The sequence below is a fragment of the Ictalurus punctatus genome, chromosome 15, assembly GCF_001660625.3.
Source record: "Ictalurus punctatus breed USDA103 chromosome 15, Coco_2.0, whole genome shotgun sequence".
NCBI classification, from domain to species: Eukaryota; Metazoa; Chordata; class Actinopteri; order Siluriformes; family Ictaluridae; genus Ictalurus; species Ictalurus punctatus.
In genome coordinates this window covers 21,102,839-21,122,726 of record NC_030430.2, presented here as the reverse complement: position 1 = coordinate 21,122,726, position 19,888 = coordinate 21,102,839, and the positions used below count along the sequence as shown (strand labels likewise).

The window sequence follows — 19,888 nt, the reverse complement described above, 5'->3', positions numbered from 1 at the left end:
TGATATGCTTTGCGTCTGAAGTTTTCAAGTGCTTTGTTTGATCCACCTGGGTCCACATCAGGACTGTGGTCTGCCAGTCGACGACACCAGGGAGCTGTAGTAATCTGAAAGTTATAACTTATTATTTGTCAGTAAGGAATTTGTAGTAGATGACCATGGCATTCCTCTTTCAGGTGCTGCTTTGGAAAATGTTCTACATCAGTTATATCTACAGTAGAGCTCCAAAATGATAATGTTTATGTAGCGTTATGTACAACACCATATCTGACTTTAACCCTTTACATATGCTGCAAGTGAAAACAGCAGCCAAAAATGTCCATATGCGACTTAGAAATACAGTCCCTCCAGATTTCGCCGTTTTGCAAAAATGAACACAAAATTAAGTGAAAACTCTGCAATATTCAAAGGAGCCTGCAATTTTTTTTTTTTTAAATTACTGCAGATTTTTGCAGATTCGGACCAAGATGCATCATGTGACCTCATTAAAACGCGCATTCAGTCAAAGCTCTCTTCAATTCACGTGCGTCAAACATGAGTACAGCTAAAAGGTCTCATTTACCAACAAACATCACTGTAAAAGACTTTGCAAGTTCACCAATTTGAGTAGTTTTCCACAAGTAAGTACAAAAAACTCTGCAATTTGCATCGCAATTTTTTTTATTTTTTTTATTTTTTTTTTTAAAGAGCTGCAGCAAAATGAAGTATTTTTGGCTGAAACAACCCCCTCAAAAAAACCTCTGCACAGTAAAACCGGATAGTTCATTTAACTCAAAAAATGTGAGGAAACTAATTACCTCAAAATTTTACGTTGAATCAATTTCTTCAAGCCAAATAGACTTAAATATAACAACAATTGAACTCAAACTTGTTATATTTAAGTGTATTTGGCTTAAAGAAATTGATTTATCAACTTAAAATTTTTGAGCCAATTAGTTTCCTCACATTTTTTGAGTTAAATGAACTTATCCGGTTTTATAGTGTGCAAAATCCTGTATGGACTGGAAGTTTTTACAGGGCATTTGTTGCCCTGCTTTCCAGGGCATTTGTTGACTATCTTGTCTAGCATGTACTTGTGATATCTGACAATTCAAATGAAATTCTTCAGAAATGTATATACAGCAATAATGTTTGATACAATATAGAATAAAAATGCTTGAGTCAAATAGCACGGTATAAAGCTTTTTAGCTAATAAATGCCGGAAAGAATATCAGAGAGAGAAAGAGAGACAGAATGCGAGTGATAATAATGATGGACATGGTGATGAAAAACATTGTCAGTTGATTACACAATCCTCAGCCCTTCGATATAAGATAATGTATCCAGCATCTGGGTGACAGTCCAAACCTCTGCTCGTGTTTAATCTTCCATGCATTCGTTTCCATTCTGCTATTCAGGCAGATGCAGGCCTGACAGGGAATCCTTCTAGAGTTAATCTGCTGGCTATCTTCCACAGCACAGTCCAGTTTTTCTCAGTGCTGTGAGAGCACAAAACCTGTTATGACTGCCTGGACGTTTGGTTAAGTGGAAGGTGTTGTAGTGTTAATTCAAGATATCTGTTTACACTGATCTGTCAGCAGGTTTGTGGTTTCTATATATAAAAAAATTGTTAGCCTTAGGAGTTTATAGGAAGCATCTGTGTAAAAGCAGGTGATTAATTTGGCAGATGCTTTTCCCCCAAAGTTATCTTATCTTATCTTATCAGCTGTATTTCAAATGAAATTAGTTGTTTTATATTCATAGTGCCTTGTATAGCAAATGCAGCACATAATCAAAGTGTAGTAATAAACAGATTATAAATGCATTTATATATATATATATATATATATATATATATATATATATATATATATATATATATATATATATATATATATATATATATATATATATATATATAAAATTTATTAAAGTCTACTGTGAAGAGATTGTTTTTGAAGCAGTCTCCAGTGTCAGCACTTTGTCAGAGGTAAAGCTGTAACTTTAGGTTTTCCACCACAGGAAAGTCTAATCATGGAGAATGTTGCATTTTGAGGTTTCAGGAGAGAGAGAGGGAAAACAAAAGAGAGGCTGGTGAGTTAACTACTGTTTATCACTGCTATAACATAAATGATAATGGGAACTATCTTTGTTCCTATTTTGAAAAATGTTTTGAACATTATCTTTTAACAAATTAAAAGTATAACATGTTGTTTATTAATACATAAACCATGATGATCGTTGCTGTGATATAAGAGAAGTAAAACACTTTGGAAAATGTTGTTATTGGAAAATAATCAACTACAGGATGGTAACAGTACCAGTAACTGCTGTGTTAGGCAACATCAAACCACACGGTCGTTAATAATTGTCCTATAACAACATGCCCCCATATGCTTTATTCCTTACTCATGATAGAACAGTGGTGTAGAACAAATATAAGCTTATTGAGTCTATTTCTAGACTTTCTAATTTCAAGATTGTTAAAATTTTTTAAAATGTTGCTTCTTTATAGAAATAAACACTTGAATACACTTCCAAGCTTAAAATTCATCAAATAGATAAATCTTATTTTTATTTGATCAAAAGAGACGAGAAGAGATGAGAAATATTGGACACAAGTGACTACATTCAAGAGAATATATATTCTCACCCAAACTGGACAGTTGAAGAATTGGAAGAAAAAAAAAAACAACAACAAAAAAAAACCCCAGCTGGTCTTCAACTGCCCAGTTTGGGTGGGTCTGTGCCCTCAGATCCTTGTTATTGGCTGATAGAAGTGGAACCTGTAGCCCATCCACCTCATGGTTTGATGTCCTGTGCCTTCTGAGATGCTTTTCTACTTACCATGATTGTAAAGAGTGATTATTTGAGGTACTATAGACTTCCCGTGAGCTCAGACAGTCAGGTCAATCTCCTCAACAAGGTGTTTCAGCCTGCACACCCTCCACTCACAGGATGTATTTTTGTTTTTCCCATCATTTGCATGATTTTATGCAGTGTGCGGCTGCCACATGATTGGATAATCAGAAAACTGCATAAATGAGCAGGTGTACAGGTGTTCCTATAAAAGTGGAAAAGCCAAAGAATCCATCACTGGGTTCCACACTGCACCCTTCATCAGAGGGTTTTCCTATCAAGAAGTGTTTAAAAAAGCTGTGAACCTTTAACTATCAAAGAATTCTTAAAGAACCCTTTGTAAGAGTAGCCTATATGACTAAGCAGTTGAGAGTGACGTTATTCTCAAAAGTACAAATACTACCCTGAACACACAAGTTAAACCAGTAAAACTGCTTATACACACTGTTTTGTTATCCATGCCAATTATTATCCCATTTCCAAGTCTGGTTTATGTCCAGACAGGTGGGTGCTCGCATGGCCATGTCAGTATGCATTTGGACTTGATTTCTAGCCTGGAGTCACTCCAAGCTTACTGCGTCTGTGGTTCTCCACTTGCACTGGATGGTGGACGGTGGTGGAGGGAGCTGTCATCAACGTCTAAAAACAGATATATAAATAAACCATAATTCTTGTGGTAATTGGTGCCCTTTACAAGGAGCAAAAATCCCGAAGTAGCCAGGATGTGTTAAGACCATGTGGGCACAGTGATATTTTTCAGCACATGGCCTGTCATCTTGATGTCTCACACAACATAACATTTCTTGCTGCTTACACCATAGTAAGGAACACCACTATATTCAGCATACAGTACATGTACTGTCAAAAGTTCCAATATTTACACCAGGAAGCAAGAGTTGGTGCCAGTCAGGTATCAACATTTAGGAACATAGTGTACGAATTTAGGTTTAACAAAGCTACTTAAATTTAACAAAGCTAATTAAGTAACTTTGGGTAAAAGCATCATCCAGAATGAGCAAATGTAGTGGATAATATCTTATTTTCAATTTACAGTATATTACTATATACTATTACAGTATATTACTATATACTATTGCTATAAATATTTACTCTATATACAGTAGCTGATAGTACATTTTACAGTATTTGTACTATGCAAATAATGCATGAATTTATGTCAGCTATGGGAAACTTAATGTAAACCATTTACCATGGTACCATTTTATTAACTGTTGATTGTAGCTAATTGTTAGAGATCACAACAATAACATTAGGCATCTGGATAGAAACCATGTGTGAGAATTTAAGAGTATTATTATGATAGACAAAGAAGATATAGTATATAATAGATCAGATATGCTGGAACAGAGTCATACATTATCAGTCATAATACTGACACATACAGTCCCCTCTGAAACTGTGGAGGTTGTTGGTGATGTTACTGACTGGTGTTTTTTGGGGGGTTTTCTTAAAATCTCTCACAATGTTTCTGTCGTCAGCTGTTGATGTTTTCCTTGGCTGACCCATACAGTGTCTGTTGCTCAGTACATCAGTGGTTTCTTTCTTTTTCAGGATATTCCAAATTGTTGTATTGGCTATGCCTAATGTTTGTGCAATGCCTCTGATCAATTTTCCCTCTTTTCTCAGTTTCAAAACGGCTTGCTTTTCTCCCATAGACAGCTCTCTGATCTTGAGCTTGGCTTATCAACAAATGCAGTCTTCACAGGTGAAACTGAAGGCTAAAACCAAGAGTAGATGTTCAGAACTATTTATTGTTTAAACAATCAATCTAATAGGACACCCCTAGGTAACAAGAAACGCATGTCGGTCACGTGTTCCAATATTTTTGCTCGCCTACAAATTGGGTGGTCTGATACAAATGTGCTACGTTCAGTGCCGTTTAACATGTCTACATATAAACACCAGGAAATAAAAGGTGAAATTCTAAACTCTCTTCTCATATTCATCTCAAAGTCCTTGCCATTCCTATAGCTTCGGGGGGACTCTAGGTAGATACAGTATCTCACAAAAATGAGTACACCCCTCACATTTTTGTAAATATTTGATGATATCTTTTCATGTGACAACACTGAGGAAATGACACTTTGCTACAATGTAAAGTAGTGAGTGTACAGCTTGTATAACAGTGTAAATTTGCTGTCCCCTCAAAATAACTCAACACACAGCCATTAATGTCTAAAATGCAGGCAGCAAAAGTGAGTACACCCCTAAGTGAAAATGTCCAAATTGGGCCCAAAGTGTCAATATTTTGTGTGGCCACCATTATTTTCCAGCACTGCCTTAACCCTCTTGGGCATGGAGTTCACCAGAGCTTTACAGGTTGCCACTGGAGTCCTCTTCCTCTCCTCCATGATGACATCAAGGAGCTGGTGGATGTTAGAGACCTTGTGCTCCTCCACCTTCCGTTTGAGGATGCCCCACAGATGCTCAATAGGGTTTAGGTCTGGAGACATGCTTGGCCAGTCCATCACCTTCACCCTCAGCTTCTTTAGCAAGGCAAAAGACGTTATCATGCTGGAATACTGCCCTGTGGCCCAGTCTCCGAAGGGAGGGGATCATGCTCTGCTTCAGTATGTCACAGTACATGTTGGCTTTCATGGTTCCCTCAATGAACTGTAGCTCCCCAGTGCCAGCAGCACTCATGCAGCCCCAGACCATGACACTCCCATCACCGTGCTTGACTGTAGGCAAGACACTCTTGTCTTTGTACTCCTCACCTGGCCACACACGCTTGACACCATCTAAACCAAATAAGTTTATCTGTCTCATCAGACCACAGTACATGGTTCTTCAGCAACCTGTTTGCGGGATTTCTTGTGCATCAACTTTAGAAGAGGCTTCCTTCTGGGACGTCTGCCATGCAGACCAATTTGATGCAGTGTGCGGTGTATGGTCTGAGCACTGACAGGCTGACCCCCCACCCCTTCAACCTCTGCAGCAATGCTGGCAGCACTCATACGTATATTTCCCAAAGACAACCTCTGGATATGAGGCTGAGCACGTGCACTCAACTTCTTTGGTCGACCATGGCAAGGCCTGTTCTGAGTGGAACCTGTCCTGTTAAACCGCTGTATGGTCTTGGCCACCGTGCTGCAGCTCAGTGTCAGGGTCTTGGCAATCTTCTTATAGCCTTGGCCAGTGGTTTTCAAAGTGGGGGCCACCCCCTTGGGTTCCGCCAGGGGGCGCCCGGGGGGCCTCAACAATTTGGTCGGAACCACCAAGCCCATCCCTCCCACTAGTGTGTTTTCTCTTTCTCACTCTCAGACAACCACACACACACACTATCAATTCCTAATGTAATGTAATGTAAAGATGTAAGATGTAATTATTAATAAAAAAAGGGGGATATATTCAGAAGTCTGTATTTTTAGTGTGTTTTAAAAGATATCTTGCAAAACAGGGGCCTCGGTCAAATGTTAATGCCATTTAGGGGGCCTTGCCCTGGAAAAGTTTGGGAAACCCTGGCCTAGGCCATCTTTATGTAGAGCAACAATTCTTTTTTTCAGATCCTCAGAGAGTTCTTTGCCATGAGGTGCCATGTTGAACTTCCAGTGACCAGTATGAGGGAGTGTGAGAGCGATGACACCAAATTTAACACACCTGCTCCCCATTCACACCTGAGACCTTGTAACACTAACAAGTCACATGACACCAGGGAGGGAAAATGGCTAATTGGGCCCAATTTGGACATTTTCACTTAGGGGTATACTCACTTTTGTTGGCAGCGGTTTAGACATTAATGTCTGTGTGTTGAGTTATTTTGAGGGGACAGCAAATTTACACTGTTACACAAGCTGTACACTCACTACATTACATTGTAGCAAAGTGTCATTTCTATAGTGCTGTCACATGAAAAGATATAATCAAATATTTACAAAAATGTGAGGGGTGTACTCACTTTTGTGAGATACTGTATAAGGTTTTCCACTTTTTTTTGGTCACTGCATATATAACTTTGACATATCAACAATTTTTTTACATTAAGAAAATGGCAGTGGTGGGTGTGTTTACCTCGAGTGTACCTGCAGAGGGTAGCAGTGTCACACCATTATTAAAGCATCACATCAGAGCACATTATATCAGTGTAGTTGCAGATGGTGAGAACTCAGGGACATGAGTGAAGGTCCTTTCCCTTGTGTCGCAGTGCAGCTTCAGCCTGGCACAAGGCTTTTAGTTTTTAGTGGACATACAATATACTCGCTCTCCGGCTCTCCCTCTCTCTCTCTCTCTCTCTCTCTCTCTCTCTCTCTCTCTCTCTCTCTCTCTTCTACCGGTGGCAAGGATCACAACAGTAACACCTGACTTTGTTCCTCTCTGTCTTCAGATTACCACTCTGCTCCCAGGCTGCTGTTGTTTGGCATAGCCTGCTAAGACTATTCAGTATGTGCGAACCAGACTTGGGATTTTCAAGTGCTCTTCTAACTTCTAACTATTAATAGCTCCATAATAATATACTCTGAGACTGTATTTGTGATCATAATTAATCCCAAGCGATTTTCATGGACTACTGATTCTACATAAACGGAGATAATAAGAACATTCTAGATGCTGGGATGTGGGAAATAGAGCACAACACTCAAGGTCAAAACAAAAGATCGTGTTAACCAGCTAAAAAGGCACATGTACCGCTCAATTTTTCAATTCAATTTGAGTTGTATAGCACTTTTCACAAGAGACATCTCCTTGAGATGACATGAGGAGGAATCCTTGAGAGGAACCAGGAACCAGAGGAATATGGCTAAAATTATGATATTTACTACTGTGCTCAGTGATGGTCATGCACAATTGTTTAGCCATATTTAGAAACAAAATAGTTTTCCATCCCATCCAACCCTTTTTCCATATCGCATATACTACACAGGATCACGGGGGAACCTGGAATCTATCCCAGGAAACTCAGGATACAAGACAGGGGGACACCGTGGATGGGGTGCCAAACCATCGCAAGGCACAATGACACACATATTCACACACTACGGACAATTTGGAAATGCCAATCAGCCTACAATGCATGTATTTGGAATGAGTGAGGAAACTGGAGTACTTCGAAGAAGCCCCCAAAGCATAGGGAGAACATTCAAACTTGGTCCACAAGGAGCGGAGGCGGGATTTGAACCCCCCAACCCCAGAGGTGTGAGTCAAACATGCTAACCACTAAGTCTATTAATTAATCTCTGTGTGACTACAATATGCATTTGTAGCTATCCTAGGTCCAGCCTACTTAACAATCCTCAGTTTTGTCTGTCTGCTAGGTTAGTAACATTCATGCATTTGTCCAGTCAGCGAATAATATGGCAGCAGTGCAATGCATAAAACCACGCAGATATGTCCAGGATTCAGAATTCCAAATTCAGAATGGGGACAAAATGTGATCTCATTGACTTTGACATGGTTGTTGGTTCATCCTGACAGGAAGGCTATGGTAACTCAAATAACCACTCTTTACTCTTAATTGCGGTAAGCAGAAAAGCATCTCAGAATGCACAACACTTGGAACCTTGAAGCGGATGGGCTTCAACAGCAGTATAACACACCAGGTTCCACTTCTCAGGAATCTGAAGATACAGCGGACACAGGCTCAATGAAACTGGACAGGTGAATATTGGAAAAATACTAGACAATGTTTTTCCAGTCTTCAAATGTCCAGATTCTCTATGAAGTACAATAGTATTTAACACAGAGGTTTGGTGACAGTAAAGTGCAGCAACACACCGCTGTCAAATACACAATGGACAAAATAATGAACAGTTACACAGGCATGGAAGAGACTTCCTCCTCTGCCTTCTATGATTAATCCTCCCATCCTCACACCTGTCCATCGATGGTCACTCTGTGACCATATCTGCCATCTCAGCACACACACACACACACACACACACACACACACACACACACACACACACACGCACACAGACCACGCCAAGGGGTGACAGAAGATCCCTGTTCTTGGATTTCACCCTCTCATCATGACATCCATTAAAGTCCTGCTGGGTCCAAAGCCCCAGCGGGTAGACAGCACATTAGCAATCGGCCCATTGAGCTCAACAAGGCCCAGTACTGAATTATTGATACCAACACAACTAATGAGGAAACATGATCGCCACTGCTGCTGACACATACCAGCTCCCCCTCCTTAACTCTCCCCAACACACACACACCCTCACACACACACAAACACACTGATGACACAATCGACTTTCAGCACACCTGCCTTTCTGCACCTAAAGAGAGAAAACAGAGAGGCTAGCTAAAGTCGAGGGTATCTGATAGCGTTTTTGTGTCTTTCTGCGGGGGTGGAAAATGACCTATTGTTCAGAGATCACCTGCGTTAGTGAAAAAGTAGCAAAACTATCAGAAAACGATTTAAAACAATACTTTCTGATTTTACTGGCGGGTCACCTGTTCGAATCCTGACTACAGCTAGTTGACTTGACTGGATTGCTAGGAATAATATAATAGATGTAGTGCGTTAGCCATTGTGCTGTTTCTCAAGACAGTTAAAGGAATACTTAAGTGTTTTATAATTTAATATCTGTCCGCCGCATCAGTAGTTTACGTATGATTACCATAGATAGAGAGAAAAGAATGAAATCTCATTGAAAACGTATTTTTCTCTAAAAATTAAACATAAGTGCAGCCCAGCACCTGATATTGACTTAGTTAGAAACACATCTTTTTTTAATTTGGCATTTAATGAAAAGAACCCCATCTGTTTTGTTATGTATAGTTTTATTTGACATATTTTATCAATTTTTTTTTTTTTTAACATTTATTATCATTTAATTTTTTACTACTTGATTAGACAGCACTTTCAGCTACCATGTGTGTGAAAAGTACTCTATAAATAAAGTTTATTATCATATTATTATCAGTACAACCCTCTATGCATCATGTTATTGCCACTACAGATTTCAGTAAACACAGCCACGCTTATTTTTAAACTTATATTATCTAAGAATGATGTAATGTTGTTTGAGAAATTGCATTTCATTTTGGAACTGATTAAAGGAATACGCCAGCCTTTTCCACTGAATCTCAGTCTACCATATCTGTAGTGTATGTATAATTAGCTCAGATTATAATGGCAACACATTTCCCTTCACTGGAAAAAAACAAACAAACAAACAAAAAAAAAAAACAACCTTGCGGAATCCGAATTTACTAAGGGCAATTGTTGGAGGGATCAATAGACATTTTTGCAAAACATATACTTTACATAACGCTTTAATATATTCTTCAGTCAAAGGTCTTTGTAATTTAAGGTCGGAGTCTGTATGATTAGTTGATTCAGAGATGAAAGAATCCGTAGTCAGTGTAACTCAGTGTAAAATAAACATATAAGTGCCTCAGTTGTGACCTGATGGCACACAGATTCCACAAAAGCTTATTGGAAAAAAGTAAGTAACTGGAATTACTTTTATTACATCTCCCCATGGCTGGACAGTTGGATAAATGCTCTGTATAAGAACAGCTTTGATAAGACATTCTCTCATGTCTCATAACCCTTTATTGTTTGCAGTTGTAGTTTTGAATATGCATCATATAACTGTGTGTTTTAGACTACACTTAGGCTTAAACACTGAGTGAGTTTTGAGAAAATATGAAGTTTCCATTCTTTTTGCACTATACGGCAGGAGTATTTGACTAAAATTTGTGAAGTTATCGCTACAGATCATATACTGATCAACCATAACAAAAACCGCTGACAGGTGCATGTGTAAAGAGATAATCAATGTTATTCACTTCACCTGTCAGTGGTTTTTGCTAGGGTTGATCAGAATATGATCTGTAGCTAGAACTTAATACATTTTAGACAGTAAGTGAACGTTTGGTTCTCGAAGTTGATGTGTTGGAAGCAGGAAAAATGGGCAAGCGTAAGGATCTGAGCGACTTTGACAAGTGTGATGGCTAGACGACTGGATCCCCTATAACAGCCGGTCTTGTGAGGTGTTCCCGGTATGCAGTGGTTAGTACCTACCAGAAGTGACAGGTGACAGGTGACAGAACTGGTGACAGGGTGATGGACCACCAAGGCTCAGTGATGCGTGCGGAAGCGGAGGCTAGCCCGTCTGGTCTGACCCCACAAAAGAGTTACTATAACACAAATTGCTGAAAAAGTTAATGCTGGCTATGATAAAAAGATATCAGAACGCACAGTGCATCGCCGCTTGATGTATATGGGGCTGCGTAGCCCCAGACTGTTCAGAGTTCCCATGCTGCCTTCTGTCTACCGCTGAAAGCGCCTACAATGGGCATCAGAATTGGACCATGGAGCTATGGAAGAAGGTGGACCGGTCTGATGAATCATGTTTTCATTTACATCATGTGGACGACCGTGTGTGTGTGTGTGTGTGTGTGTGTGTGTGTGTGTGTGTGTGTGTGTGTGTGTGTGTGTGTGGTTTATCTGGGGAAGAGATGGCACCAGGATGCATTTACAAAGGACCAGATAAACATCTAACAGTGACTGAAATTGTGCAGAAGCTACCTTTTAATGTTTAACTATTAATTATTAGTTCAAGCTATAATTAAGACAACGTGAAGTGGTTATGTTTTGTTTTGCATTAGTGCTTCACGTTGCACCACTTCTGACTAGAACAATGGACTCTGAACAGATAAGACATCTACGTATTTTGAACTCGAAGTGGAGAATAAACACATACCTCTCTGTATTAAAATTTTTGGCTTTTTTTTTTTTTTTAAGCAAAACAACTACCCTGAGAAGGTAAATAAAATGGAAAAATCTATGAAAATGTGTGAAAATTTGATAAGCTGAATTATAAGTAATTTGTATAAATGCCTGTGATTGGTCTCAACAAGCTGCAACAGATGCTCTGCTACAGAAACTTCAATAGTTCATCTTTAGGAAACTGGAGTCTATGAACTACAGTGACTTTTCCCCACACTGGTTAGTATTTTTTCAGTGCTCGGTCTGATCCTCTGAAATACTTGCTGGGTCCACATCCAGACCGTGGATCACCAGTTGTCGATCCCTGGTATAGGGAAATGTGTTGATTACAGATGCTATGATTAAAGATTAGGCTGAAAAATGTAGTATTTTATGTAGTATCAGTAGTATTTCTTTAACCTGAACACTTTCCTTTTCGCAGTGTCAAAGTTATTAGGCAGAAAGATAACGAAATAACTGAACGTTTAATGTAAAGGCTAATGCAATTTATATACACATAGCACCCTGTTGCTCTCCTGTTGCAGCCAGGGCTGAAGCAGCTGTGGATGATTGCAGGAGGTGGAAAGGGCAATCCAAACTGCTATGACACATGCTTTTGTCAAAGCTCTGATAAAGAGCAGTTAATAAATCCCAGGACCGTGAGTGCACGCTCATTTAAAGATCTGTTGGAGAGCTTTATTATAACTCGCATTCTCTGGAGCTGACATTTGCCCTCGAAACAATGCTGTCATGCAGGTGATAGTGTACAGTATGAGCAATGTCTGGCATCAGATGACAGCATGTATGCACAGGTGGGTGTGCATCTGTGTACACGTGTTTTGAGCGTGTGTGTTTACTTGTATAGACGTGCTATTATGTTGTTATGTTAGTAGACATACTGTAATGCACACACAATGGCTGTGCCTTTTCTCTCTCTCTCTCTCTTTCTCCCTCTGTCTCTATTTCTCTCGCCCTTATGTGCTGTGTACTGGGCTATTATGAGTGTCAGCTGGCCTCTTTAGTATTCCCTTCACTACTCACTGACTCACTGCTCAAGCCTGAGACAAGGAAAAGGAGAAGGAGTGAATACTGAGAAATGAGATACTGAAGAAAAGACAATTTTTCCCATCTTCCGGCTGATATTTGTATACATCTTTTTATACGTGTGCCTAGCTTTGAGGGAGTATCTGTCCTCTAAGTGCCAATGCTTATCATAGATGGTCTATTTACAGAGATTCATGAGCACCATTCAATCCAATCAACATAAAAAAAAAATCATTAAATTGAGCTACTGCAGCTAATTGCTATGCATCTTACTTATGTTTGTCTTCCTGTCTTTCCCTGCTGCTTGTTTCTTTACATTTTTCTGTTTAATTCCCCCAAGTCTTTTCTCTCATCGTTCCATGTCTCCTCATTCCTCTGTCAGTTTGAATTTAGTTTAATCTCTTCCAGCTCCTCTGCCCTGTCACCTTCTATTCCATCTCTTGTTTTCCTCCAGCACTCTGTCACCCCTCCCCCCCACACACCTCTCCCAAAAATTCATCTACAAGCTGAAAGACTTAGGAGCAGGAACTGTAATCCTGCACACAATGATGCAGCTACAGAGCTAGAGAACGAGATATGGACAGGGAATGGAAGGTAATCCCCTTTACAAGTCTAGTGTCACATGGAGTCAGAGAAGAGGGAGGGAGCGATCTGGCAGATGAATGCGAGTAGCACGAAGGGGGTTCTGTGAGTTGCCCTGACTGGCATAAACAGTCCGATGATGAGCTGGTGAAACAGAGGGAAGGAGATGCAGGATGAGATGGCGGGAGAAACAAGGAGAGGGGGACGGTAGCGTTCTGGGTCCAGTACTGTCTCCTGCATGCTTCCCATTCTGAGGAATGACAAGCGGCTGCTGCCTTTCCGATTGGCTGGGAAGGCTACCAATCGGCGTACAGGCATGTAAGGTGCCTTTAGGTTATACCCAACCCCAAAACAAGAAGGAGGGAGAAAGAGAGAAAGAGAGTGAGAGAGAGAGAGCGAGGGGGAATCTGAGCAGAGCAGAGCAGAGCAGAGCAAAGCAGAGCAGGCACCAGCTTGACAGTGTTACTAAGGCATTTTGTCCACACTCTCTGATGAATGGCTCTGTTGAAGGGAAATAGCTAATCAGCCGTCTGTAGGGACACTTTATCCGTCCTGCTTCGACTTCCCTGGATGTAACTCACTCACTGACTGGATCTCTGCTGTGTCCTCGCCACCTTCCCAAATGCCCCTCCCCAACGTCTAACTAACTGCCCTCTGTCTCACCTGAGAGGAGCAGAGGACCTCTAACAACCCCCACCCCCCAAAATTACTACCACCTCCTCCTCCTCCTCCTCTTCCTCCTCTCCACTGTTCACCTGGACAGAGCAGGCACAAGACAAGGGACACACGATGGACTGCAGCTATGCTCTCAGCACTCAGATAGTGTTTGCTGCTTGATCTGCCTCTTTTTTTTCGGAGAGGAGAGGAGAGGAGAAGAGGAGCGCAGAGAAGAATTTGGAATCAGGTTCTCCAGGAGCGTCACAGAACCCAGAGGTGAAGAAGCCGTCCGAGTTTGTCAGGATGATTTTGGGTAAGTTTTCTCTGGGCGTTTTATCAAGGTTCGACATCTTTATTGAATGCTTCAAATCCCTTCACAGTTTAAACGCAGAGATCTATGACTCACACACACACACACACACACTCTTTCACTGTCTGATTTTATAACTCTAGAGTGTGTGATAAGACTTGCAGGGTGCATGGCCCCTGGGCTGTTATCTTTAGGGTGAATGTGTTCTGGCAGTAAAGGTCATGGTTCATTTGCTAAAATTTGGAGAGTGTGTTGTCTGGCCACAAATTTAAAAATGGCAAAGAAATGCCCTTCATTATTAGTTGAATTTTGGAGTAGCCCCAAAAATTGTGCGTCACGTGATGTCGTATTTAAGGCTTCGTACCAATTTAAAATGACATTCTTTATCCACAGAGTTGCATTGTTATTAGTCTTATGTTCATTACACTAAAACTGCTTATTCAGTATATACTTTGCACTTTATATGTACATAAAATGATTGACAGTTTATTAGGTATAGCTAATCTAGTTGCTACTAATATGACAAGTCAGTGTATGTACATTACTGAAATGCTGGAATGAAGTAAGGTCCTACGTCGTTAATCATAGGCTGGTCTAAGCATAAAATGAACAGCAGTAAAATCCGAAGTTGGGGACAGCCAATCCACCATCTTCCCTTCTCCTCTGCAAAGTGGAGAGTTTAAGACTGAGACGTTTGTTTTTCCATATGAATTTAGACACAACAGAATGCAATTTTCCCAGAAGCCGGTGGGGGAAGGGGAATGGAGAGGAACCAGTGAGCTAACAAAATGAATTCTGGTCAGATTGTTCATTTTTACGATGGGAAACTCAGGCTTGAGGATAAATGGGGAGGCTAGTCTATCTATCTAGGTTATCCTACACCTTGGTAAAAGCTAAGAAGTACTTGTGTTTAGCAATCTGACTGAGAGAGGAGGAATATTCCTATGGAGTGGTTGAGTGAGATGGAGATGCTAGAAGTTTCCACCTGATTTGTAAGCTGAGATGTGTATGGAAGTCCAGCTTGCACCATCAGTGTGAACTCCAACTCACCAAGCCATTCTCTTGCATAAAACATGCATAATAATTATGCAAATCATATGCTATGGCCTTCACAGTCACCAGATCTCAATCCAAGTGAACACCTATGGTAGATTTTGGACCAAAAGGATAGACAGCGCACTCCACCAAATAGCGTTTGGAAGAACAGTGTTGATCCTTCAGTACACTTGAGCTTGAAGCTGTTTTGGTGGCACAACACCTTACTATCTTTTACTTTATGGAGGTTTTTCCTTTAATTTGTCACTTGTCTGCATATAAATGATTCAGAAGCACTTTGCTGAAACAGTTTTTTATTTATTTATTTATTTATTTTTTTATCCCTGTAAACTTTATATACTGTCTTACACTGCACAGCAGTTGCTGAGTGGATTCTTCTTCATATATATTTCATCCACACAGAACTGCATATACAGTAAACCTGTAAGGTTATTGATCTGAAGCAGAACTGTAACTTAAGAACTTATTTAGCGTCTTTAAATAAAATGATCTCAGTCGTAGATTATTTTTGTTTCTTTATTAAAAAAAAGAAAAAAGTTTTATTTCTTCACTTGACACAGGTCTGGGTGTGTTTGTGGTTTGTGCAGGCCTGTGTGAGTCTATGTTGGTTCAATGTGTTGTTATGTATTGGCTTTGTTCTTCTGTGTGTCTGCAACGGTGCAAGCCGCTTTACTTCATGCATGCCTGGGCTAATTCAGCAGTGACGCCGATACGTTCCGCAGGGCATGATTTTCCGACTCTAATGATTATAGGGTCTGTGATGTGGTGCGTTTGAGACTGAGATTATCACACTTTTGTTGAAGTTTTACTCGGCGTTTAGTTCAGGTGTATGTTCAGTAATGGCGGGTTCTTGTGCCACGTTTATGTGTGCACATGTGTTGAACTGGACGCAACATTCTAGCAGGATTTCTGTGACGCTTAACATGTTCTGTCAAGGGCCAGCGTTGGCTTTGTTAAAACATGCAGCCACCTATTTGGATTTTGTGTGTTTTTTACTCTTGATGCTTAGATGCAGAACCTGTTTTCAGCCTCATTTAACTCGCAGACGAGTGCAGATCCACTCCACACACTGCCAGGCATTAGTGGCTAGAAAGATGTGTTAATAGCATCATTAACCCTCTAATAACAGCTGTCCTCCTACAGTCTAATCACTCAGCATTGCTTCTCACTGCATCTCACACTTATTTTTACTCCAGACTAGGTGATACTGTATAATTTGCGTTTAGCTAACACACACACACACACACACACACACACACACACACACACACACACACACACACACACACACACACACACTCATATACGTACAATATATAATGCATTTCAGTTATATTGCATGGGATTTTCTGATTGATGTGACCGATTTGACACAGGGGCATTCTAATATTTAAAGATTCCATCACCAAAAAGTGATGTGCTCCTTATCTGAATTTGTACCCTCTTTGTTCCTGCCTTTGTGATTTATGTTCTGCTGTTTGCTTGACGCTTTGGCACGCTGCTATTCCCTCAGAGGCTCTTGTCATTGCGATGACCTTTAGAATGCCGACGCAGTCAGATCTCCTCCGCTATACCTTTTCACACTCCACTAAATACAAATGACCTCACAGACACACACACACGCACACACACACACACACACACACACACACACACACACAGTCTGACGGTGTGCTGGGGATATTGCAATGAATTTCTTAAATACTGTCTTTTTTCACATCGTCGATTATATGAAATAATGTGTTTGCGTGTGTGTGTTCATCGTCTGCATGCATTGTAAATGACCTTGAATAAATCCACTCATTATTCCCTCCCCTCTTCTCCATTTCGCTATCATACTCATTTTTCTGTTTTTCTAGCTGTCTCTGAAAAATGAGCAGGATGAAAGAGTTGGCCTGGTTGATTAGAATGAGAGTGTCAAGTTTGATAAAAAGGGACTTAAATTCACTGCAGTGTGGGTTTCTTGGAAAACTGTCTCACTCCCTGCATCGCTCACGTTGTCTTTTCTTACTCACATCCAGACTCACTGGGTTGCCAGTTTATTAGCTACGTCTTAGCTATATCAATCACAGGTCATTTGATCATACAAATCTTCCTTTAGTTCAATTTCTAAGTATACACTTACTGACTGTTGACCATATGTGAACGATTTATCATTGCCGCTCTTCCTCATAAATCAGTGGAAAGCAACCGTGACAGGGCCACCACGGGACAGATATATGTGGGTGGGTGGTGAATTATTCCAAGTATAGCAGTAATAAAAATATGGTAGTGTGTTACTGGTGTTCGCATGCAAGCCGCTGTATTTGAACATGTTCTAGGTGAACAGATAGAGATTAGAGCTAATCTTTATACATTAAGAATTTGTTGCCATCCTCTAGCCTCTGGTGAACTGCAGTCTAGATGCAGACCCAGCAAAATACAGCATGTCCCAAAAGTTTTGGGGAAATGAACACTTTTTAAAGCAAAATGTCTTCCAACATTTTTCATACTTCATTTATAATATAGGATTCTTTTTTCAGATAGCCTTAAACAATGCCTTTTACGCATTGAAATCCTTCTCATGGCTGGATCAGACTGGACAAGGTTGCGATGGACTTTAACAGGAAACATGACCAGCACACCACAAAAGAAACTTATTAACAAATTCAAAAAGACTGGAAGTGTTACAGACCAACCGAGAAGTAGACGTCCACGAACATCCACTGACGAAGGCACAACCAACATGGTGCTGGCAAACAAAGTCCCCTATGTATGGAGACTTTTGGGACAGCCTGTATTTGAATGGGTCAAACTCGAAAAAATACTATAGCAGAGCCAATATGGGTTTGAAAATATGGCTGTAGTTCTACTCAGATTTACAATGTTTAAAGATAATTGGATGGAGAAATGTGCATTTATTCCCTATGTTACAGTAAAATCAAAATAGATGTCTTATCAGTTTAGAGTCCATGGCGCTAGTCAAAAGTAGTAACATGAGGCATCACTAGGAAACAAAACATAACCACGTCGAAATGTTATGTTTTGTTTCACAGTGCTAATCACTACTGGTTAAGCATTAAAAGGTAACCGTCGTTGCTTTTTTCAGTTGTGTTACTTGCTTATCTGGACTTTTGTAAGCAAGGAATTATAAGTGACTGGAATAAATTTGATTGAACACTGGAATAGTTCTTGGGCGCACTGCCAGGGTTGGGGATTCGATTCCCACTGCCCGGATTGCGCGGAGTTTGCATGTTCTCCCCGTGCTCCGGGGGTTTCCTCCGGGTACTCCGGTTTCCTCCCCCAGTCCAAAGACATGCAGGGTAGGCTGACTGGCATGTCCAAAGTGTATGAATGGGTGTGTGAATGTGTATGTGAGTATGCTCTGCGAAGGATGTACCCCACCTTGTGCCTCATGCTCCCTTGGATGTGCTCCAGGTTCCCCGCGACCCTGAAGGATAAACGGTATAGAAAATGGAGGGATGGATGGATGGGAGAATTTTTTTGAACACTGGTTGTGGGCACGTTGGCTGGGTTTGGGGAATCGAATCCTGCCTCCACCCTGTGTCCACAGAGGTTTCACTCTCTCCCCATGCTTAGGGGGTTTCCTCCGGGTACTCCAGTTTCCTTCCTCCAATCCAAAGACATATATTGTTGTCTGATTCCAAATTGTCCATAGTGTGTGATTGTGCCTTGCGATGGGTTGGCACCCCACCTTGTCCCCAGAGTTCCCTGGGATAGGCTCCAGGGAACTCTTCATCATGGATGGTCCAGCTCTTCATCAGTGTCTCAATTACTCTGAGGTGTTTAAAAATTCCAGCAGTGTTGCTGTTCTGAGAATGCTCTTCTCACGCAGAATGAAAGAAGTTCCACCATGTAATTTTGCAGATAGGAAGGACTGGGTCAGCGATCGGCTGAATCTAACTTTTAAATAAAGAGTCAGCTACTTTGCTCTTGAGAGCGCATTTGCTGTTTGTTGCATTTAGGCACAGTGCCCAGGGTCATCTGATATTATCAGTGTTATCCGTCTTTCTGTCTATTTGTCCCCGATATTTTATGTTCATTGCAGACATATCTGTCTCTGTAATGCCTGTTGCTTGTCTGCTTGCCTATCTATCATAACTCTCTTCCAAATCTGTCCTTCTACCCTGCTGTTTTCTTACCCACTCTCTTTCAGCCTCTCTCTCTCTCTCTCTCTCTCTCTCTCTCTCTCTCTCTCTCTCTCTCTCTCTCCCATCAGCTCTCTGTGGAGGTCAGTCGAGAAAGAAACAAAAGTGAGCTTTTTGTTCTGTAAGCTTTTTTGCCTTCCTTCCCTACGTCCTTCTGTGTTTAAGACTGACACAGCAATTATGAATTCTGCTCACTAAACCTGACTAAAGCTCAGCATACTCATCTACATGGCAGGGCAGCCTGCCATAGCAGACTCTCAACTCAACTTTAACACGGATATAGACCATTTTACATTCATACTTTTTTTTTTTTTTTAATCTGGCACAAACCACACAAATCCTCAAATAGCATTATTCAGATTATACTCTGGGAAGTAAAAGATGCATATTAGAAGCATTTCTGTTATGTATTAATTTCTGATGTTGTCTTCTCAGCTATACCTAATGCAGAATTATGTATATCGTATGTTTAACTTTTCCACAGCAAGATCTGAAGATAATGGAGTTTGCTTTCCCTTACTGCATAATACTGCATAATACATATTTTATTTATTTATTTTGCATTTGCA

At 40.5% G+C, this 19,888-nt stretch overlaps 1 protein-coding gene across 2 annotated transcripts in view; it reads left to right on the top strand.

The window, feature by feature from the left end:
- The window catches only part of znf385a (zinc finger protein 385A), a 91,929-nt gene that overhangs the window by 3,126 nt on the left and 68,915 nt on the right, over nucleotides 1-19,888 (top strand). The window contains exon 1 of one of the 2 annotated variants that reach the window (XM_017488024.3): nucleotides 13,496-14,118. The exons of the other annotated variant lie outside the window; for it this stretch is intronic. Coding sequence (XP_017343513.1) covers nucleotides 14,109-14,118 — 10 coding nt within the window. The 5' untranslated portion in view covers nucleotides 13,496-14,108. Of the gene's footprint in view, nucleotides 1-13,495; nucleotides 14,119-19,888 lie in introns of those variants that run through there. 2 annotated transcript variants of the gene reach the window in all.